This window comes from Heteronotia binoei, chromosome 10 (assembly GCF_032191835.1).
Source record: "Heteronotia binoei isolate CCM8104 ecotype False Entrance Well chromosome 10, APGP_CSIRO_Hbin_v1, whole genome shotgun sequence".
Taxonomy (NCBI): domain Eukaryota; kingdom Metazoa; phylum Chordata; class Lepidosauria; order Squamata; family Gekkonidae; genus Heteronotia; species Heteronotia binoei.
In genome coordinates this window covers 491872-514578 of record NC_083232.1, presented here as the reverse complement: position 1 = coordinate 514578, position 22707 = coordinate 491872, and the positions used below count along the sequence as shown (strand labels likewise).

General features: G+C 57.5%; 2 protein-coding genes, 1 long non-coding RNA gene and 1 other non-coding gene across 6 annotated transcripts in view; all 4 read left to right on the top strand.

Annotated features, from left to right (window-relative positions):
* Positions 1-22707, top strand: part of LOC132578050 (arf-GAP with GTPase, ANK repeat and PH domain-containing protein 3-like) — a 403463-nt gene that overhangs the window by 196756 nt on the left and 184000 nt on the right. The window lies entirely within an intron of this gene.
* LOC132578084 (uncharacterized) lies at positions 8659-11485 on the top strand. The gene is made up of 4 exons (XR_009555867.1): positions 8659-8683; positions 8889-8955; positions 10738-10887; positions 11192-11485. It is a non-coding gene; the product is annotated as an uncharacterized LOC132578084 (long non-coding RNA).
* Positions 8744-8813, top strand: LOC132578698 (small nucleolar RNA SNORD49). Its single transcript, XR_009555907.1, has one exon. It is a non-coding gene; the product is annotated as a small nucleolar RNA SNORD49 (small nucleolar RNA).
* On the top strand, positions 14777-21495 carry ASIC3 (acid sensing ion channel subunit 3). The gene is made up of 9 exons (XM_060248184.1): positions 14777-15328; positions 17522-17672; positions 17851-17978; positions 18215-18365; positions 18854-18910; positions 19079-19232; positions 19358-19449; positions 21041-21120; positions 21406-21495. The coding sequence occupies exons 1-9, from the start codon at positions 14777-14779 to the stop codon at positions 21493-21495; spliced, it is 1455 nt and encodes a 484-aa protein (XP_060104167.1).

Sequence of the window (22707 nt, the reverse complement as noted above, 5' to 3'; positions counted from 1 at the left end):
CAATTGCCCTGAACTTAAATAACAATTAATAAATAACTACAACTTTTAACTTAATCTACCTCCTCTCTCAACTCTGGGGGGGAGTATTGTATACCACAAATGAAAAGGTCTTTAGAAAAGTTCTCTCCCCCTTTACTGAGTTCCAACACTCTGACCCCTAAACTTAGGGTCAACCAACAAATAAATTAACTATTAGGGTCTCTGCCCAGCCTTTTTAACAAAATAATAATACTAACTAACTCAACTACCCCACTAGTGGGGAAGGGTTCCACCACCCCTTATACAAGGAGCACAAGGGAGAAATACACAAAGTACCCCCTCAAGGTGAAACTACTTAGCTTAACAAAGGGAGCAATAAGTATTATTGATGTAAAACACACAGGATGAGATGAAACACCGTCGCCGCCCCCCTGTGGTCACATATTAGAACATCAGTCCAGGCTTCTTCAGTTAACGAGTATGGTCAGGAACAGCAAACGTTATGACCTCACTACCATTTTAGATCTTTCAGAGAAATACATACACTCAAAACTCCTTTACCCTTTCATAAATGTTGAACAGATAGAAACGTAGCCATAAATACAAGAGCTTGTAACTAGTAACACAGAGCCGAAAACACCACACAGCGAAATAAAGTACAATCAGTTTCTCCCTCCCTCCCTCTGTCTTAAAGTGAGTTACTTAGCATTGTAACAAATTCACAATCTTCTCCAACTTTCCTGTACCATGCATATCTCATTCATACTGTTAAATAAAAAGGGAGGATAGAAGACTAAGAAACACACACATCCACACCATCCCGCCGCTCCACTATCACCCAGCCACCCGCACTCACTTTCAAACTTCCCGCCAACATCCACCTCAATATCTCACTCACTCCTTACACCTACATTCACTTCTCAAACCCGTTGCTTATGAACTAATAATAAACTTCAAGACAGTCATGGTTATAAGTATAGTAACAATAGCAGACCGCTGTGGGCACTAAACGATCTCTCTATGGCACCCTTGAGCCGTCTTCTCCAGCGGGGACGTTAGCAGTTTTGGCGCCAAAGACAAACGTACTCTGCAAACTGTTTTAGACAAAAACAACAAGGGCAAAACCGTTCAAGATCCAGATGGCATATTTTCTTCAGCAGCGTTTTCCTTTTCCAGGGCTTCTTCCTCAGCCGGAGAAAGCTTGATTGCTAAGGAGTTCAGTAATACCTTCCCGGTTTCGATGTTGTAAGCCTTTAATAGGGCGCCATTTTTGAATACTAAAATATCGGACGACGGGCTCCACCGGAATCTGATATTTGCTTCATGGAGTTTTGAAACGAAGGGCTTGAGTTTCCTTCGTTTTGTCAGGGCTTCAGGAGGTAGGTCCAGGAGAGTTAAGATTGATTTTCCTTTGTAGGAAAGTGTCCCGTGAAGCCTCACCTCCCTTAATATCATGTCCCTTGTTTTTGGGAAGACGAAGCTTACTAGGATATCTCTTGGCCTGCCGCGCTTTGCTGCCGCCATTGCGCCGAGCCTTTGTGCCTTCGCAATCGCGATTGGAGACCCCTCCTCCATTTTTAGAGATTTGGTCAGCCATTTAGTCATAAAAATAGATAAATCTAAGTCTCTTTCCTCCCCCTCTTCTATTCCTCTGAATTTGAGGTTCGCAGCTCGAAAACGATTTTCAAGTAGAGCAATCCTGCTCTCGAGCTGTAGTTCATGCTTTTTAATTGCATTGACGTCCTCTTTTAGCCCCAACGCTCCCTCTGCTGCTTGCTCCGCTAGTTTGGCGGTGACTGATAATTCTTCAGTGAGTTCTTGCACCCGGGATCGTATGGGTTTCAAGAAGTTTTCCATAGCCTCAGTGAAAAACCGATGTATATCGGACTTCAAGACATCTATGTCCCTTTTACATAAAGGGGCTTCTTGATCTTCAAGTTCCTGCCCCGGTCCCGGGGAAGGAGGGTAACTGGCGGCCATATTAGATGCCGATCTGGTTAGAGGGGGACTCACTGTTTCTGCTGTTTCTGGCCTGAAGAAGTCGGCAACAGATTTTCTTCCTTTAGAAGTTGATTTCTTTTTGCTTTTAGTTTGCAGTCCCATCAGAAGGGTTTCAGCAACGAAGTCTGGAGAGTTTAAACGTCCGATTTACAGGGGGAGGTTCGGGAGCTACTTCAGAACACGTCCGCCATGTTCCAGCGACGCTCCTCCTCCAATAATAATAATACTTAATAATAATAATACTTTTTATTTATATCCCGCCCTCCCCGCCAGGGCAGGCTCAAGGCGGCTCACAATTAGCCAGTTTTTGATCCACAAGAGGACCTGTCCTTTTACTCCATGACTCTCGAGCTTTCTAAGGAGACTTTGATGAGGAACTTTATCAAAAGCTTTCTGGAAGTCAAGGTAAACAACATCTATTGGGTCTCCTTTGTCCACATGTTTGTTCACCCCCTCAAAGAAATGTAACAGGTTAGTGAGGCAAGATCTTCCCTTGCAGAACCCATGCTGAGTACTCGAGACGAAGCGACTCGATCATCTTATAGAGAGATTATGAAGTCCTATGAGGTGGCAATCAAAACCGCAAAGAGAACATACTTTGCGGATGAGATTGTGTCCGCAACATCGCGCCCGGCACAACTATTTAATATAATTCGGAGTTTAACAACACTGCCTCAGGGCAGACCAAATTGTAATGAATTGGAGATTGGCTGTGAGGCTTTTGCGAATTTCTTTGCGGACAAGATCGCGTTGCTCCGCCTCAACCTCCCTGCCACATTGGAGGCAGTTAGCGAAACCGAGGCTCTGTGCCTGTCTTCGGATTATGTTCTGGATGGTTTCAGCCCTCTCAGCCTGGAGGAAGTTGACAGGATCCTCTTATCTGCACGCCCAACAACTTGTAAATTGGACCCGTGCCCCTCCTGGCTTATTAAATCCTGCCAGAGGGAGCTTAGATATCCTGTACGGGATATCATAAATAGATCCCTGATGGAAGGGCAATTTCCAACACCCCTTAAAGAGGCGGTGGTCCGTCCCCTCTTGAAAAAAACATCATTAGACCCGGCCCAATTGGCACATTATCGGCCGGTCTCAAATTTACCCTTTTTGGGCAAACTTATCGAGAGGGCAGTGGCGATGCAGCTACAGACTTTCCTGGATGACGCTTCCATCCTTGATCCCCTTCAGTCCGGCTTTCGTCCGGGCCATGGGACAGAGACGGTGCTGGTTGCCCTAGTAGATGACCTGCAACGGCATCTGGATCGGGGCGGCTCGGCGGTGCTGGACCTATCGGCAGCGTTCGATACGGTCGACCATCGGTTGCTGGCCCGCCGCCTCGCCGACGCGGGGATTCAGGGGTTGGCCTTGCAATGGCTTTCCTCTTTCCTTGAAGGTCGGGGACAGAGGGTCGCTATTGGGGATGAGCTGTCCCATAGGCACACGCTTGATTGCGGTGTGCCTCAGGGTGCGGTTCTTTCCCCGATGTTATTTAACATCTATATGCGTCCCCTCGCCCAGATTGCCCGAAGGTATGGGCTGGGTTGTCACCAGTATGCTGATGACACCCAGCTCTATCTGCTTATGGACGACCGGCCGGTCTGCGCCTCACAAAATCTGGACCGGGCGTTACAGGCTGTGGCTGGGTGGCTCAGGCAGAGCGGGCTGAGGCTAAATCCGGAGAAGACAGAGGTCCTTTGCTTGGGCCGTCGGGGTCCGGGAAGGGAAATACCCCTCCCGGTTTTTGACGGTGCGCCGCTGATTGCGACGCATAGAGTCAAGAGCCTGGGGGTACTTCTGGAGCCTTCCTTAACAATGGAGGCCCAGATAGCAACCACTGCCAAGTCCACATTTTTCCATCTTAGGCGGGCAAGGCAGCTGGCTCCCTTCCTGGAGCGTGACGATCTAGCAACGGTGATCCATGCAACGGTCACCTCGAGGTTGGACTACTGCAATGCCCTCTACATGGGGCTGCCCCTGTGCCGAACCCGGAAATTGCAGCTGGTGCAGAACACCGCCGCCCGGTTGTTATTGGGGCTCCCAAGATAGGAGCACATTCAGCCGGGACTTCGGGCCCTGCACTGGCTGCCAATACTTTACCGAGTTCGGTACAAGGTGCTGGTTATTACCTTTAAAGCCCTATATGGCCTAGGACCTGCCTATCTGAGGGAACGTCTCTTCCCACATGTTCCCCAGAGAGCACTGAGATCGGGAACTCAAAACCTCCTGGTTGTCCCCGGGCCAAAGGAAGCCCGTTTGAAAGCTACAAGGGACAGGGCCTTCTCCGTAATGGCTCCATCCTGGTGGAACCAGCTGCCGGAAGAGGTAAGGGCCCTGCGGGACCTTGCCCAATTCCGCAGGGCCTGCAAGACAGCCCTCTTCCGGCTGGCCCACAACTAACCAGCACTGAACTTGAACTGAGTGTAGCTGTAAGACCGCTGTAGGATATTAATGTTTATGTATATAACAAATGTCTAGATTTTAACTATATAAATTATGAAATGTTAACTTTTATGCTTAATTTTATATTTTATGTTAGTTTTAATATTTATTTATTTATTTATTACTTTATATTTATATCCCGCCCTCTCCGCAAGCGGACTCAGGGCGGCTTACAATATCATAAAAACAATCAATTCCATAAAAACATATAAAACCATAATACATTTATAGGTTAAAAACTATTACGCTATTAATATGTTGTAAGCCGCCCTGAGCCACCTAGTGGGAAGGGCGGGATATAAACTACAAATAAAAAAAAATTAATTAATTAATTAAAAGCTACCAGAGAACAGGCGTTCTCTACAAAGGCTCCCCAATGGTGGAATCAATTGCCAGAAGAGGTGCGGGCCCTACGGGATCTTAACCAGTTCCGTAGGGCCTGCAAAACTGCCCTCTTCCAGCTAGCTTTCTAAGACAGAACTTCTGATAAGATCAGGAATACCGAGCCATCCTATATACCATCCGATTGTATTTTAACGTCATACTGTTTTATTGGTTTTATTGTTTAAATTATTAATTATATTATTTATTGTTTATCTGTATCATGGTCTTACCATGTCTTGTTAGCCGCCCTGAGTCTGCCTAGGCGGGGAGGGCGGGGTATAAATAAAAGTTTATTATTATTATTATTATTATTATATCTTCCCTTACAGAACCCATGCTGAGTCTTCCTCGATTACCCGTGTTAACCAATGTGCCTACTCATTCTGACCTTGATAATGGTCTCTACCAACTTTCCCGGTATTGAAGTCAGACTGACTGGCCTGTAATTTCCTGGATCTCCTCTGGAACCCTTTTAAAAGATGGGGGTGACATTTGCTACCTTCCAGTCCTCAGGAACGAAGACAGATTTCAATGAAAGATTACATATTTTTGTCAGAAGATCCACAAGTTCAACTTTGAGTTCTTTCAGAACTCTTAGAGTTCTTTCAGAACTCTTAGATGTATGCCATCCGGACCTGGTGACTTATTAGTTTTTAATTTGCCTATCAGTTGTAGGACCTCCTCTCTTGTAGGACCTCCTCTCAATTTGACTCAGGTCTTTCAACATCCCTTCCAAAATTAGTGGTTCTGGAGCGGGCAAACACTTCTCCTCTTCCACAGTGAAGACGGAGGCAAAAAATGCATTCAGCTTCTCAGCCATTTCCCTATCCTCCTTCAGTAATCCTTTTACCCCTTGGTCATCCAAGGGCCCCACTGCCTCCCTGGCTGGTTTCCTGCTTCTAATATATTTGAAGAAATTTTTATTGTTGGTCTTTATGTTTTTTGCAATATGCGCCTCATAGTCCCTTTTTGCCTGCCTGATCACAGTCTTGCATTTGATTTGCCACAACCTGTGTTCCCTTTTATTAATCTCACTCGGACTAGCTTTCCACCGCTTAAAGGACTCCTTCTTAACTTTTACAGCTTCCATTACTTCGTTAACCATGCAGGCCTTTTCTTATACCTGCTTGTGCCTTTCCTAACTTGTGGTATATATTTTATCTGAGCTTCTAGGATTGTAGTTTTAAATAGCCTCCAAGCTTCCCCAAGGGTTTTGACTGTATTTACCTTTCCTTTCAGTTTCCTCTTCACATGCCTCCTCATCTCAGAGAATTTACCCCTTTTAAAATTAAACGTGGTCGTACTGGTCTTTTGGAGCAACTCTCTATTTATACAAATTTTGAAATCAATAATGTTATGGTCACTGCTCCCAAGCTGTGCGATCACTTTTACATCTCTCACCAAGTCTTGGTGTCCTCATTCCACCAAGTTTCTGAAATTCCCACAATGTCTATGTTTTCTCCCAACACTAAACATTCCAACTCACCAATTTTACTTTGAACACTTCTAGCATTTGCATACAAACATCTATAATTTCCCAGGGAAGCTAGGCCCGCAACCTTCCTCCTGTCGCCTCGAGACTGGCAGACAGTCCATAGTTGTCACCATCACAGTGGACAACTCTGATCCATTACCTGGTAGAAAAGTAATTTGAGCAAAGCCCTGCAAGGGGGCAAGATCCACCACAGCCCATTCCCTCCAGCATTCTCCCGCCTGGCCTTGCCTTGAGGACCACTCTGCTCTGGCTGAGGTCAGGAAAGTGCCCCCACCCCCTGCAGGGTGTTATCATCTTTGCAGAATGCAGATGTGAGAACTGTCCGGGAGGGCATAATTGCACACAGGGAGGAAACGGAAAGGTCCCCTGTGCAAACACCAGTCGTTTCGGACTCTGGGGTGACATTGCTTGCACAACATTTTCACAGCAGACCTTTCTACGGGATGGTTTGCCGTTGCCTTCACCAGTCTTTTATACTTTCCCCCCAGCAAGCTGGGAACTCCTTTTACCGACCTTGGAAGAATGGAAGGCTGAGTCAACCTCAAGCCGGCTACCTGAACCAACTTCTGCTGGAATTGAACTCAGGTCGTGAGCAGAGGGCTCCAACTGCCGTACTGCAGCTTTACCACTCTGCGCCATGGGGCTATTTGCACACAGGGAACAGAGATGCATTTGCAAAGTCTGGAAAAATGTAAGACAGTTTTCACTGGTTGTTTTTATGGTTTTTGCATAGACCAATATATTACAGATGTCCCATAGTTGGAAACCCAAGTGCAAGTGAACTGCTAAACAAACCATTCCCCACCCCCACCCCCAGCAGCTTTGGGCCTTGATCCTCTCTACCAGGACCTCCCCCCTCCAGCGGATGGGAGAGCCCCTTCCAAGCACCAAAGGGCGCAGCAGCTCCTCTGCCCCCAAAGGCCTCTGGGCCTGCGCCTTGGAACAGCACTCCAAGCAGCTGTCTGTCCGGAAGAGGGAGGGAGGGAACCTCAGGCATCCAGGGCTGGGGTTCTTTGCGGGGTGGGGGGGAGAGCCTGCTATGGCCAGGGCCTTGGCCTTTGGAGCAGAGTATCCTGCCAGGAGACCAAAGATCCCTTGGGGCCACCTGAAGGTGCTTCTCTCAGAGGGAGGGGAGGGGAGGGGAGGGGAAGAGCTCTCTCCCACTCTCTCTCTGGGGTGGGTGCAAAGGGCAGGGCCAAGAAAGAGGCAAGTCTCAGATAAAGGGAAGAAAGGGTGCTCCCCGCCCGCCCCCCTCCACCCCTTGGCACAGCTGCAGCGGGGGTGGGGTCTTCAGATGCGTCCCTCTCCAAGTGGGCCAAGGGGAGCGCCTCCTTTGAAGGGGGCTGGGCCTGAGACAACCCATGGCCTCCATTCTGCCCCGGGAGGGGGGGGATTAGAACACAGACCAGCAGCCCCTGGGCACAGGCGGATGGAAAGGCCAGGGGAGGAGGGTGGGTTGGGAGTCCCTGAGGCCTCGCAGGTGAAAGGGGGTGGGGGGGAGGGGGCAGCATCAGGAGCAGGCCCGTAGCTACAGGCCCAGCCTTCTGACCAGTGGATCCCTTTGCCCACTGCCACTCTGAACAAGGAGTATCCTTGCTGCTGGTCTTTTCCTTTCCCCCTCTCCCTTACCTAAGGGAGCAGGGGGGGGGGGGAGTCAAGAGGTCCCTTCTCTCCCGAGGGGGGCACATAAGAAAGGGGCTAGCTCGTGGAACTCAAGGCAGCTGACAGTGCTGAGAGCCCAGGGCCACCAACCCCAGCAGGGCTCCCGGGTCTGGGGGGAGCGGGGGGTGCGCACGGGCTCCCTGGGGGGCGGCGGCAGCAGCAGAAGGTGGGGAGGGAGCTCCATCCGTGTGGGCTCCCGCTGGCCTCCCTCCCCCACCCTTCCTGGTGCCTTCCCTCCCGCACAGGGTGTCCTGGCGGCGGCGGGAGTGAACATATATAGGAGAGTCTCTGAACATATGAAGCTGCCTTCTACTGAACCAGACCCCCCTGGGTCCATCAAAGTCAGTATTGTCTACTCAGACTGGCAGCGGCTCTCCAGGGTCTCAAGCTGAGGTTTTCCACACCTATTTGCCTGGACCCTTTTTTGGAGATACCAGGGATTGAACCCGGGACCTTCTGCTTCCCAAGCAGATGCTCCACCACTGAGCCACCGTCCCTCCTAAGTGGAGGAGGCCTGGAGCCGCCTTTCTTTCCCCTCCCCTCCCGGGAGAAGTGTGGCCCCGCCTCCTCCTCCTCGGCTCGCCGCAGCCCCGCCCCCGCCTGCTGCCGCCAGTGGTCCGGCCCAGCCCCGCCCTCCTCTCCCCCGCGGGCGCAGATGGTAGGCTCCGCGCCTTTAAAGGCCGCTGCTCGGCTGGCGCCGCCCTCTTTCTTCCTCTGCTGCGCGAGGTGAGCGGCGGTGGGTGGTGGGTGGGTGGGTGGGTGGGCGGCCGGGGGGCCCCGGGCCCGCGGGGTGATGAGGCCGAGATAGGAAGTGCCGTCTGAGGCGAGACGTGACGAGGCTTCCTCGCGGCTGACCGCGGCCCCCCCCCCCCCCGCAGGGATTGCGGCCGAAGGGCGGGCAGGCTGGCTCACGGGGGCTCTCTGTGCGCAGGCGCGGCGAGGAGAGGCGAGGCGAGCCCGGGCAAGAGGCGCCGGCTGCACGGCGAGGGAGGCGGCAGGTGAGTGGGGGTCCCTGGGCTCCCGTCCCCCCCCCCGTGATGAGCTGGAAGCGAAACTCAGCTGGAATTACCGGCAGACCCTCTTGCTGTTGAGAAGCTCGCTCTGAGGGGGACTCGAACCCAGGCCTCGCCACGTGGCTCGGGGGCCCGCAATGGCCACGTGGCCGGGAGGCCTGCGGGGAGCAAAGCAAGCGGAGCACGTGCCGCAAGCCCCGGCAGAAGGAGGCGGCCGCGGCTCTGCCTCTGAGGCCCCTCCTGAGCCCAGCCGCCTTCGACGGGCGCTGCTGCCGCTGAAAGCAGGCTCGGGCGGGCAGAGCTCCGGGCGCGGCAAGAATAAAAGATGCTGGCCAGGTTTTGACCGAAAGCGAACGAAGTAAGACCTCTTCACCGAAATTGTATTGCAAATAAGTTAAAACTGGAAAGGCCAGGTTTTGTTAGGGGTTCCAACCAGGAACCTCCAGCATTTCAGCCACGCTTGGTCAGAGTGGCATTTTGAGAATCGCCCTATTTGTACCTGTGTCTGCGTGATTCCATCGACCTCAAAATCCCTCTCCTGGCCCTCTGCAATTTCTACTTGGTGGTGAAAGTTTTGGCGTCCCTTAGGGAGTTTTGGGATGCCGGAAGTATTTCTGGTATTTTTAAAGGCCCCCTTCCTATCTCCTCCCTTCTTAAACAATTCAAGGTCAAGCTTGCCAGAGAATGTCTTAAGTTTTTTCTGTGCTCCATGTAGTTCCCAGGTCACAGTTTGGAGCTACTTGGACACTCTTTACAAGCTGGCTAGCCTTTGATAGTGCTTGAACAGGCTTCTGCATGTGCTGAGGCCTTGGAAGTTGTGCTTTTGGGCACTACTTTGACCTTGTGATGTGTTGGCTGCTGCTGACTCCTCAGTGCCCCTAGGCCATTTCCTACCACAATGAATTGGGTATGGTTAGAGCTAAAGCATGGCTTCTGCGGCTTGCAGACTTGCCCCCCAATGGAACAGGTGTGACTTTGCAAGGGTTAGGAAACTGCTGCTAAGTGACCAAAGCCAATGATTTCTGGGCAAGAATGTGGTAAGTTTTGTTAATAAGGAATGTTCAGATTTATTTTTCAACTCCTACTTAATGGGGGTGTCACATCCCATATTTTTTTAAAGAATTATTAGTTTATGGAGCTCAGTCCTTCCAGTTTGAGAAGCCAAGCATGGTCCCCTGTTCTGCCTTCTTTGTTGGTGCACACAAATGTGAAGCCCATGTTGCTCATAGGAAATAAAGGGAAACGCTGTGTTTTCAATAGCTGAAGCTGGCATAAAAGGAAGACGCCTGTCTTTCCCCCAGAATGGTGCTGATTGGCATACTGGGGAAATGGTTGGGGGCGGATATGCTCAAGAACCCGGCTGGGCCAGACCAGAGAGGGTCCATCTAGTCCAGCATATTGCCTCTCACTGTGGCCAGTGAACAGGGCATGGAAGCTGGGGCCTTCCTTTCCCTGATGCTGCCTCATGGCTCTGATATTTAGGAGCTTGCTGCTTCTGTAGATGCAGGCTGCTGTTCACCAGGGCTAGCTAGTAGCCACCGATGTTAGACCTGCTTTCACAAGCCTTTTTACAGCTGTCTGTCCTTGTGGCCATCGCCATTAGTTCCTCTTGCAGTAAATTCTACATTTTGATCATTTGTTGAGTAAATAAGAATCCATGGAAATAAGCCTGCCAAGTTAGATCCAGCAGAAAGATAAGATTGTGTGGGTTTGAGGCACTTTGACTAAATGCAGTTTCTCAGGTTTAATGGCTGTCTTTCTTCTCAGCAGACTGCTCCTAGCGGTCTTTCTTGGTGGAGTATGTCGGCACAAGAGACCAACTCTTCAGTATTAGGCTGGACACTGGAGTAAACCGCAGAGGATGGCGGACTTCCAAGCATCTGGGAAAGCCTGAGAGAGCCCTTTTGGTGGAAGAAGGTTTGTGTTCAGTTTAGTAGCTGTAAAACTGGAAGGGCAAGCTGCATGGCAGCCCACTGAAGTCCTACAATCTGGCTGAGCAGCCTGACGGGGCCTTCTGCTTGGTCCAGAGCAGGTAGCCGGGGGTGGTGCTGGTGGAGGGAGAAGTGCCGGTGCCCGCAAAGGTGTGGTGAGCTTGCCTGGGCCATTCAGGGGCCTTGGCTGGGGCACATTCTTGCCTGCTGGGTTCTAGAATGCAGAGTGGGCAGTGCGGGCTTGGAATGAGCTGACCAGAATGTGACTGGTTGTGGCTTTTATGTTTCAGGTTGTGCCATTGATGGCACTGCTTGGCTTGAAGGAGCCCCTCCTGGCCTTGTGTGGAGCTGCCCAGAGCTGGTGGGAACCAGAGGCCTTCTGAAAAGGAGCAGAGCAAGAGGTGCCAGAGGAGACGTGCATGTGGCACGCGGGCCGGAAAGACACCAGGCCTCCTCCTGTCAGTGGCAGTTTCCTCTTCACAGAACTGGAAACATTTGTTGTGGGGGGGCGGGGCAGACTCCCTTCTGTGTTGGTACAATCGTTTGTATTAACCGCTGCAAGCAAATAAAATGCCTTAGTTGGAGAGTGTTACTGTTTTTGTCAGTTTCCAGATTGTCAGTATACTTTCTTCCCTTGTACTTTAAAATGGGCAGTTACCCATCTATGACTTTAAAACCCATCAGTAGTGAATAGGACATGGGCAGAAATCACCTGTTCTCTTATCTGCTGTTCCTAGCCAGAATAATGGAAAAAGCCATTGCAGAGCAATTCCTGGACACTCTTTCAGGCCCAGCTATGCAATAACAGTGGTGTTGGTGGTCCTAGAGGGAGGTGGCCCCAGTGTCGACCGAAGCCCCCTTCCTTTCTGTTGCTTTTGCTAGACTTTGTGGCAGCCTTTGATATGAGGACCGCACCATCCTCTTGACATTTGGAGGCAGAAGGAGGGATGTGACAGCTTTTCCTTTGAGGGCAGGACTCTGAAGGTTCCTCTAGAGAGGGATGGGCCTCCTGGGGTCCCCTATGCAATTCAATGGACTTGTGCATCCCTTAGGAGAAATCCTTGCTGGTTTCCCAAGAGGGTGTCACTAGCTTGTTGCTCTGCATCCCCTACTGGAATTGCCTGGTTGGTAACAAGAGAGCAGGGGTCCCCAGCATTGTGCCCCATGGCATGAGCCAACACCTTGTCTGGTGCCCCCTGAGTGGCTTTAGGGAGTGGGTGGGGCCAGTTTTTGCCCTGCAAGGTTCCTGTTTGGCTCTGCACACTGGCTGGAGTTGAGCTGGGGCATCCATTTTGTTTCTGTGGCCATCATGCTGTGTGAATTAAAAATGTGCCCACAGGCTCTGGAGAGGCTCCAGAGGTCTCTGCCTCCTTCTCCACTACTTTCTGCTTCTCAGCTGCTATCAAGAGTTTGGTCTTTTCCGTTCCCCTGCAGAGCAAAACAGAAGACACTTCTCCAGCTTCCTGCCCCCAACCCACTGGCCTAACCCAGGGCTCCAGCCCCACAGGGCCAGAGCAGCCCATCTTCCTTTGCCCCCCAGCAGCAGAGGTGGTGCCTGGGGTTGGGGTGGGGAGACAACCATCCCTGCTGCCGTTTACTGCAAGGCTACCGGCTGTCTCCGGCCTGCACTTTGCGCAGCTTTCATTCCAGTGAAATTGTCCCCTTGAGCTTCCCATGTCCTCAGGAGGCCCCTTGTGGCAAATGCCACAACTGCCGGATGAGCTCCAGTTCTGCCTTGTGGTGCAGCGGTTCAGAGCAGTGGCCTCATGGTACGATGGAGAAGGGAAACAATCTGACCCTGAACCCCAACAAGCGAGTCAAGCAGTATTGATTAGGATGAGGAGCTCCCCATTTTGGGGGTGGGGGCTATTTTTGGGATTTCTGGGGACTGACCCCCCCCCCCCACTGGAGGGCAGTTGGAAGTGATTTAACAAAAGCTGCCCCTGCCTCTTGGTATTCCAGGGAGATCTCGCATCCAAGTCCTTGCCAGAGCTGGCCCTGTTTGGTTCCTGAGATCCAGAGCCCCGTTGTTGGTGGGGTCTGATTGTCTAGCTGAGTGGGGGTTGCAGGTGACCCTGAGCCTGCAGCAGGAGACAAGGCAATGGGCAAGAAGAGCACTGAACTCAAGTCTCTCCCATGCATACCCTATTAATTGCTCCCCAAATTATTTGCATTTAAACAGTAGACAACGCCTGCTGCCTACAGAGGAACAGGATGATCTAAACCTGTGGATTGGGCAGGGGGCGTCTGCCCAGGAGGCCTGGCTCTGCTCTGCTGTCCTTGCTCAAAGGCGTGAAGGGTGGCAGTTTGTGAAGCCCCCCACCCGAGGGTGCCCCCAGGGCTGGCCTGGCCACTAGGTGATGTCTAGAGTGCTGGCCTTTGGGGGGGGGTCAAGAATTGGGCACTGCAGCCGCCTTTGGGAGTTCCTCTGAGCTGGCATGCCTGCTGGGGCTCTCACTGAGCACAAGTGGGAGGGCTGGCAGCCAAAATAGCCCTGCCGGCAGGAGGCAGAGGGCAGCATCTCCCTTCTGAGAGGGGTGGGGGGCGAGCCAGGGCTGCGGGGAAGAAGCTGCCATGCTGCGAAGTGCCTCTGAGCACATGCAGAGTTCACTTTTTAAGCCTTTGCTGGCTGCAGCAGCTTATGCATCGGGATGAAGAGGAAGCATCCTTTACTTCCAGGCAAGGGTTGCTTTCTGACCCTTTCTCCTGGCTGTCCTTTTCTGCCTCCCCTGTGGAGGCTGGCGTGGCCAGTGGCTCTTGATTGCTGCCAGGGCAGGGCAGCAGGGCCCTCGGAGGCTCCTGGGCCAGCCTGCAGTCCAAATGCAGCCCCTTCAAGGGGGTCCCAGCCCTGAGCTGTTTAGGCAGCATCTCTTGCTGGGATGTTCCGGGGCATGAGGCACTTTGATCTGGTTTCCCTGGCCAGATGGCCACTGCCTCCGGGAAATGGCTCCCTGTGTCTCTGTCTTTCTGCCTCCCCTCCCCCCCCCCACTATCCAGTGCAGGAGAGAAGAGTGGGAGGGAGGGAGGCAGCAGACCAGCCGGGCTGACGCAGCAGAGCATCCTGCAGGGCAGGCCAAGGTCTCCCCACAAGGGCTGTGTCCCACTCCCACCACCACCCCTGCCCCCCCTTCTCTGCCTCCTGCTGCTTTGAAGGGGGGCACAGCAGCGGGGGAAGGGTCTGCCCCACAGGTGGGGGGGCAAGCTCTTCCCTTCATAGGGGGGCACTCGCTTTGGGGGCGGGTGGTGCTGACTCCTGGTTGCGATCCAGTGTCTGAAGAGCGGATTCCGGGCAGAGTGGCAGAGGATTCCCCTTGTTGGAAGGGGCGGGCAAAATCTTCAGCCCCTTGATGAAAGGGCTCTTAGGCTTCTTTCTTGGGGAAGGGCAGAGGCTCCTGTGGGGGGATCTGTGCCCAGCTAGTGGTCAGAATGGTGGAGGCAGCGCCAGCCTGTGGGAGGGGCCCTGAAGGTGGCAGAGCAGGGGGGGGGTTGCCTACTGGGGGGCTGAGAGAGGCTGTGCGTTCCTCCTGGGGTGAGTTCCTCCCTTCCTTGGGGCTGGCGGAAGGGCAGTTGGGCAGCAGAGGGGCCTTCCGTGGCCCACCAGCCCCGGTGGTCGAGGCGGAGGGCTGCAGGGCAGGTGGGGGGGGGGAAGCGGAGGGATGGGCGGGGCGCGGGTTGGCTGGCATCAGGGTGCCGGGCTTGTGTCCCGCAGGCCGGGCTAATGGCTGAGCGGCCGTGCCAGCTGCGCCTGCCCCCTCCCGGGCAGGCAGCCAGGCCTCGTGGGTCACCTGGCCGGGCCCTCCCTCCCTCTTCCTCGCTCTCTCCTCAGGCTGAGCTGCGGACGGTGCCCTTCAGGCTCCAGGTGGTGCCGGGGGAGGATGGGGGAGCTGCGGGAGGGGGAGCGGGGCTCTTGGCCCGGGGTGTCGCCGGCGCTGGCAAGCTTCGCGGGGGGCTGCACGCTGCACGGGCTGAGCCACGTCTTGGTGGCGGGGCCGTGGAGCGCGCGGCGGCTGGTGTGGCTGGCGGCGCTGCTGGGCGCGGTGGGCATCTTCCTGTACCAGGTGGGCGAGCGGGTGCAGTTCTACCGGGAGTACCACCATGTCACCATGCTGGACGAGGCCGAGGGCCGCCTGCTGGTCTTCCCCGCCGTGACCCTCTGCAACTACAACCGCTTCCGCCGCTCGCGCCTCACCCGCAGCGACCTGCACTGGCTGGGCCCCGAGCTGCTGGGCGTCCAGCCCGCCGACTACCCCGCCTACCTGCGCGCCCTCGGGCCCCCGCCCCAGCCCCAGCCGCCCCCCGACGCCTTCTTCCCCAGCCGCACCTTCAGCATGCTCGAGTTCGTCCGCCGCGCCGGCCACGACCTGCAAGACATGCTGCTGGACTGCCGCTTCCGCAGCCGCCCGTGCGGCCCCGACAACTTCACCACCGTGAGTCCCCCGCCCGACTCCAGGGCTGGCCAGCCGCGTCCAGCGCCAGAGCCAGGCTCCCCCGGGAAGGGCAGCGGGGCCGGGAGGGGGAGGGGGAGGGGGCTCCAGCGCAGCTCATCCGGACCCCCAGGAGGCGCCCCCCCCCCCCGCTGGGCCCGCCTCCTCCGCCGCCGCTTTCCTGCCTGCAGCGGGCAAAGAGCCTCTTCCTCCCCTGGGCCGCTCCGGTTACGGCCAGAGGAGAAAGGGGGGGGGGAGGGGGGCTGTGAGCCAAGTCGGCAGTTTGGGAGGGAGGTGCGCTGGCACCGGGCGGGGCAGGCCCAGGAGACCCCCGGCTGCGAAAGGGCGGGGCAGGCTCTTGCGGGGGGGGGGGGAGTCCATTCTAGAATGCCCCGGCAGCCCCTCTTTGGAGAGTCAGTTTGGTGTAGTGGTTTACTGCCCAGACTCTAATGCGGAGAACCGGGTTCGGTTCCTCCTCATGCCCCTGCTGGAACGACCTTGGGTCAGGCACAAGTTCTGTCGGAGCTGTTCCTCGCAAGAGCAGTTTCTGTCAGAGTTCTCTCAGCTCCACCTGCCCCCCAGGGTGCCTGTTGCGGGGAGGGGAAGGGAAAGGAGGCTCCTTTCGTTAGTGCAGGGCGGGGCCTCAACCCAACCTCCCCTCTGCCTTCTTCTCCTTCCTTGCGGCAGCAGGAGGGTCCGGAGCAGCCCCGCGGAGGGGTGGGGAGAGGAGAGGCCTTCTCATCCCCCCTCCCCCGCTCAGGCCTGCGCCATTCAATATTCCCGCGGGTCACTGCGCTCGCTGCCCCTCCCCCTCCAGTTCCCAGGAAATCGATTCTCTTCTCACCTTCGCAGCGCTGTCTCCGGCCAGAGGCGGGCAGGCTCCAGCCACAGAGGGCGGGCGGGGGGTAGAGCTGGCTCAGGAATATGGGGGGGGTCCCCCTCGGTTGTGTCAGGCCCCTCCCCTCCCCCGCTGCTTCACCAGGGATGCAGCCTCCCGGCGCGGGGGGTGGTGGTGGAAAGCAGGGCGGGGGGAGAGGCTGCGGGGGGGGCAAGGCAGGGGTCTGAGGCGTGGCCGCCTTCTGCACCCTACTCGGGGGCAGCCCCGAAGAAGGCCTTTCAAGTGCCCCTCGGCTTTGGCTGAGGCAGAGCAGACCAGCCTGTCTGGAAGTGGTCCCCCTCCTCATCATTTGGGGGGCGGTCTGTGGAGGCTGCCGCATCTAGGAAGAGGCTTGTTGGGGGCGGGGGGAGGGGCGAGCTCCCACGGCTTCTTCTGCCTCCTGCTGGAAGGAAGGGGTGCACTCAGTCAGCCTGCCCCTGGCCAGCCCCTCTTCCCCCCAGGCCCAAAGCCCACCCACCCCTTTTTGTTCCGGCCTTTCTTGCCTGAAGGAGGACGGCTTCCCCTGGGCTGCTTCCCGGGGTGCCCCGGCTGGCCCTCTGCCCGTGGGGGGGGGGGCTCCTGGACATCTCCGTGGCCAGGAAAGGAGAGCAGGGCGCTCTTGCCAAGGGGCACCAGGCCAGCTGCAGTGGGAGATTATGATGCCTCTGGGATGGGAGGCTGGTGTCGCCTTTGGGCAAGGGAGGGCCGCTTTCCCGGGCGCCCTGCGGGCGGGCTCTCTCTCTCTCTCTACCTGGGGAAGGGAAGGGAAGGGAAGGCTTCGTTGCTGGAAAACACCTTTAAATCCAGAAGTGTGGAGTGGCAACCATTGGAGTCGAGGCTTCAGCTTAGCAAAATAAATGAAGTTTACTAGAAAAACATCAGGAAAAGGTACTTGGGCTAAAAAGGAAATACAACTCGCTGACCAGCTTGCGGTTTTCAAGACTTTGTTCCCAGAAAGCATTTGGGACAGGCCATTACGCTTTTCACATGCTTAGAAGACTCCGTTGCTAATTGGGTTTAAGCTCCAATCCCTCAATGCATTTCCTCTTGCAGGTAAACAGACATTAGGTTTCTCCTGGCAGGGATGTATTGCAGCCTTGGTGCCGCCGGCTGCCCAGCTGGACAGGGCGCCTGGTTCTAAGGGCAGTTCTGAGGACCTCCCGCCTGGCGTTGCGCCACCCGGCGGGCCTTTGCGCCTGGGCGGGAGAGGCTGGAAGGGCTGCTTTTGGGCCCGGCTGCTGCGCTGGAAGGAAGCCGAGGAGGGGGCCCTGAGAGGCAGCCCCCCGCAGCCCCCCGCCTCTCTCTCGCCCCCTCCCCAGACCTTCACCCGCTTGGGCAAGTGCTACACCTTCAACTCGGGGGCTCCCGGGCAGGAGCTGCTGACGACCATCAAGGGCGGGACGGGCAACGGCCTGGAGCTCATGCTCAGCATCCAGCAGGACGAGTACCTGCCCGTCTGGGGGGAGACAGGTGAGGCGCCGAGGGAGGGAGAGGGGAGATCCCTGCTGCAGCGCGCGGGGCGGGGGCTGGCTTTGGGGGTCTTCCGCGAGAGGCCTGGCTGGGGCCGGAGGGGCTGAGGGAGCTCGGGGCCTTCGCGCGGAGGCCTGAGCGCCTCTCCCTCCCCTCGCGGGCGGGGCTTGTGTTGCAGAGGAGACCTCCTACGAGGCGGGCGTGAAGGTCCAGATCCACAGCCAGGGGGAGCCGCCCTCCGTCGACCAGCTGGGCTTCGGCGTGGCCCCCGGCTTCCAGACCTTCGTCTCCTGCCAGCAGCAGCGGGTATCCAGCCGGCCCGGGGGACGCCCCTTCCTTGCGCCCGCTCTGGCCCTGGGGTGGGGGGCGGGGGGAGGGCCTGGGGATGCGGGGGTCGAAGCCGGGGAGCCCCCCCCCCTGCTGCTGGCATCCCTCTCCGGGAGCGGTGGCTGGGGGGCGCGCTCGGAGCTTGGACCGGGCTGGGAGGGAGACCAGCGCACCGCCCCTCCCGCCGTTTCCTTGACTGCCGGCTCTTGGCTCAGCTGTTCTACCTCCCACCGCCGTGGGGCGACTGCAAGTCCGGCCCCGCCGAGTCCGCCTTCTTCCCGCGCTACAGCCTGGCCGCCTGCCGCATCGACTGCGAGACACGCTACCTGGCCGAGGCGTGCAACTGCCGCATGCTGCACATGCCAGGTCTGGGGAGGGGGGGGGGGCGGCGATGGGGCAGACGGGGCAGCCCCCCTTGCGTGTCACTCAGCCCCCCTGTGGGCAGCCCCCCTTGCCTGTCACTCAGGCCTGCAGACCCACCGCAAGCCCCTCCTCTCCGGTTCTGCCCCCCCCCCGCGTCACAGCTATCTGACCCTGTGGTTTTTTTGGGGGGGGGGGATTTGTGAGTTCCCTGCCTTGTGAAGGGGGCTGGACTAGATGACCCTGGGGAACACCTTCCAACTCTACGATTCTGTGATTCTGCTGCAAGTTGCAATGCCAGTGTGGGGCGGGGGAGAGTAGGGGGCGTTGCGGGGGAAGGAACCGCTGAGCCTCCTCCGAGGGGTGCTTCCTTGGGGGGGGGGCTTTCCCCCATGAGGAGCTTGCTGGGGGGGGGCGTGCAGAGAGGGGGAATGGGGGGGTGCCGACGTGGAAGCATCTTTCTCTCTCTCCCCCCCCCATGTTCCTCCTGCCAGGGAATGCCAACATCTGCACCCCAGAACAGTACAAGGGATGTGCTGAGCCTGCGCTGGGTAAGTCGAGGGAGCCGCCTTGAGGTCCAGGAATGGCCGGCCTCGAGGAGACCCGATCTCCTGGCGGGGGTGGGGGGGGGGTGGGCTGCTACTGCTGCTTCAGAGGGTGCCCCCCCCCACACCGCAACTGTAGCTCCGGCCCCGCGGCTGCTCGTGCTTTGGCTGCAGACCTCCTGGTGGAGAAAGAGGAGGCCTACTGTCGGTGCCACACGCCCTGCGAGACCGTGCGCTTCAACAAGGAGCTCTCGGTGGTCCAGATCCCCAGCAAGGCCTCCGCCAAGTACCTGGCCAAGAAGTACAACCGGAGCGAGCAGTACATCAAGTGAGCCTCCCTCCTCCCTCCCCGGGGTGCGACGGAGGCTGCCTGCTTGCCCCCCTGTCCCCCTCCCCGCCCCCGGTGCAGCAGCCCTGGCAGCCGCGGGTGCCTCTCGCGCTCTTTCCGCGCAGGGAGAACCTGCTGGTGCTGGACATCTTCTTCGAGGCGCTCAGCTACGAGACCATCGAGCAGAAGAAGGCCTACGAGGTGGCTGGCCTGCTAGGTGAGGGGGCGGGCGGGCGGGGAGGGGGACGGGTGCTGCTTCCTCCCAGGGCCGGCCCCACAGCCAGGCTTCTCCCCCGTGGATCCCCTCAGGCCTCCGTCTCTTCTGCCCTCGCAGCTGAGTGAGCCTGAGCCAACTCACAGGTCTTTAGCCTCTGGCTCAAGCATTTTGGTCTTAGCTGGGGAAGGCTGCCCAGGGCACCCCCGGCTCCCCACACCCTGCAGCGGAGAGGGAGCCGTGGGGGGCTCTGCCTCCTTATTGTCCCTGCCTGTGGAGCCTGACATCGGGCAGAAGAACCCGCGGGGAGCCCCTGCCCTGGCCGCCTCCTGGGGCTTTCTCCCGCTGCCTCCAGGATCCTGGCGCAGGGGCCTTCTTTGGTGGGGAGGCCTCGCTGGGCAGGGCCCCTTCAGATGAACCACCAGGGATGAGGCAGCTCTGGTGCCTGGGCGGAGCACTGGAAGCAGCGAGGGAGTGGCAAGAGAGCCAGTTTGGTGTGGTGGTGAAGTGCAGGACTCTTTTCTGGGATAACCGGGCTTGACTCCCCACTCCTCCCCTTGCACCTGCTGGAATGGCCTTGGGTCAGCCATAGCTCTCACAGAGATTGTTATTAAAAGGGCGGCTGCTGTAGGAGCTCTCTCAGCCCCAGCCACCTCACAGGGTGTCTGTTGTGGGGGAGGAAGGGAAAAGAGATTGTGTGTGGCTCTGAGACTCTGTCCTTGAAAGGGCGGCTTCTGGGAGAGCTCTCTCAGCCTCACCCACCTCACAGGGTGTCTGTTTTGGGGGAGGAAGGGAAAAGAGATTGTGTGTGGCTCTGAGACTCTGTCCTTGAAAGGGCGGCTTCTGGGAGAGCTCTCTCAGCCTCACCCACTTCACAGGGTGTCTGTTTTGGGGGAGGAAGGGAAAAGAGATTGTGTGTGGCTCTGAGACTCTGTCCTTGAAAGGGCGGCTTCTGGGAGAGCTCTCTCAGCCTCACCCACTTCACAGGGTGTCTGTTGTGGGGGAGGAAGGGAAAGGAGGCCGCTCTGACTGCGAGGTTCAGAGTGAAGGGCAAGGTATAAATCCAATATCATCGTCATCCGCTTCTTCTTCTTCTTGAGTATGTCAATACAAAGAGCATTATTCTGATGCAGGATTCTAAAAGAGAAGGACATGGGAATCCTGTGGATATGTGGCTGCACTTGGTGTGAGTGGGTTTAGCGTGTAGGTCACGCAATAAAAGCCCAATATGGAGCGTGACTCCTGGCTTCTGGCGGCCAAGGTGGGGCGAGGATTCGGTTGGCCTCAGGCCGCAGGCATCAAGCAAGCCCTTCGCTCTCCCCTGCCCAGCCCCCTTCCAGGCGTCTCCCCAGCAGGACCTTCCCCAGCGCGGCCCCGCCCATTTGGAGGACCATCCCCCCCCCCTCAGCTGCCCTGGGCTGAAAGGAAGGGGCTCCCGGCAGGTGTGGGTACGGGGAGGGGGGGGGGGCCAGGCCAGCGAGGCTCCGAAGGGCAGAGTGGGGGGGGGGGGGAAGCCTTGCGGGGCTCCTGCCCTTCAGCCTCCCCTGCTGCCCCCCCCCCCCCTGAGCCGCCTCTCTTCCTGCCGCCGCCGCAGGGGACATCGGGGGCCAGATGGGGCTCTTCATCGGGGCCAGCCTCCTCACCATCCTTGAGATCTTCGACTACTTGTTCGAGGTGAGTCCGCCTGGCCTGGCCTGGCCTCCCCCCCTTCCCTTCCCTTCCCTGGGGCCGGCAGGAGGCCCCGCAACCCGCCCGTTCCCCAGGCAGCAGGGGGGAGGCAGGTCAGAGGGGCGCAAGGGGGGAGCAGCAGACAGGCTCCTTGCCGGAGGAGGAGTCGAGGTGGGGGCAGGAGCTGGGCGAGGCGGTTCCGCACTTTTACCCCCACAGGAGCCAGGAAGCCCCCTCGCTGCTCTCTGCACATGCTCAGAGCACAGCTGAGCCCCTTTTGCCCCCTGCCAGGTTCTGCGGGAGAAGCTGCGGGGCTTCTACCGGAGCAGGAAGCAGGCCGGAGTCCCGGAGCCCGACAGCCTGGTAAGCCCCGTCTGGTAAGGAAGGTCCGGCAGCAGGAGGAGGGCTCTCCAAGGCCAACCTGGCTGTAAAGCGGCCAGGCAAAGAGGCCTGGGAAACCTCCGCTGGAGAGCCGCTGCCAGTCTGCGCAGACAAGACTGACTGATGGCCCCAGAGGGGTCTGATACAGCAGAAGGCTGTAAGTTCACCTCATCCCCAGACATGGTCCCTTTGCATTGGGACCATTTCCCACCCCCTCCTCTGCCTCATCCTCCTTTCTCTCTGCACCCCTCCCCCCACTCTTGCATCTCCACTGCGCCAGCAGTCCCCGGAGTTCCCAGGCCGCCCAGGTGGGCCCCCAGCCCAGGCACCCAGGTAGATCTTCCTCCTCCTCTTCCTTCTGGGGGCATTGGGGGTGGGCAATCCAAGGTCTTGCTCCGGAGCCAGTCCTGGCTGGGGGAGTGCACAGAGGAGCTGTCTTTGGGGGGGGCAGTCTCAGAGGCTGGGACCGGGGAGGGGGAAGCCATCAAAAGCCCCCTCCTCCCAGGCCTTGCTCACCCGGCTCTTCTTCCCCAGAGCGCCTCCCCCCAGCTGCAGACTCGCCCGAAGAGCCTCGGATCCACCTCGGACCACCACCGGCCCCCTCGTCACGCGACTCTAGGCACCCTGGAGGAAGTGGCATCCGGCTCCCCCCACCCCACCTCCACCCAGGAGAGGGGTCTGGCTGCCACCCCCACTGCCAGGAAGGCTGGACTTCAAGGACCCCAAGCGGGTGGGGAGCAGCCCCCACTCCACAGCTCCAGCTTCACTGTGGGGGAAGGAAGAGGGGCCGACAGAGTGTGTCCCTCCCTCCCAGGGAGCTCCCATGTCTTGGCTGCGCTCCTCCTCACTGCATGACTGGCCTGGAGCCTCTCCTCTGCCAGCTGGGCTCTGTGCATGAAGGAAGGCCCTACTGCTGCATCTGTGCCCCCCCTTCTGTCCCTGGGGAGGAATAAAGAGCTTCTGGGGAGAACCCTGCAGCCTGTCTCATGCTGGGGGGAGGTCTCTTCTGCTGCCACACAGCTGGTGAGGGGGGAGTGGCACCCTGGAGGAAGTGCTCAGGACAGCCCCCTCCCCATCTGCATCCAGCCTCCTGTTAGGGGGCGGAGCCAGGAGAGCTGTGACCCAGGCATGTGGACCTCTGCTCCATATTTTTATCTAAACCCCTCTTGAAGGTGGCTATGCTTGTGGCCGCCACCACCTCCTGTGGCAGTG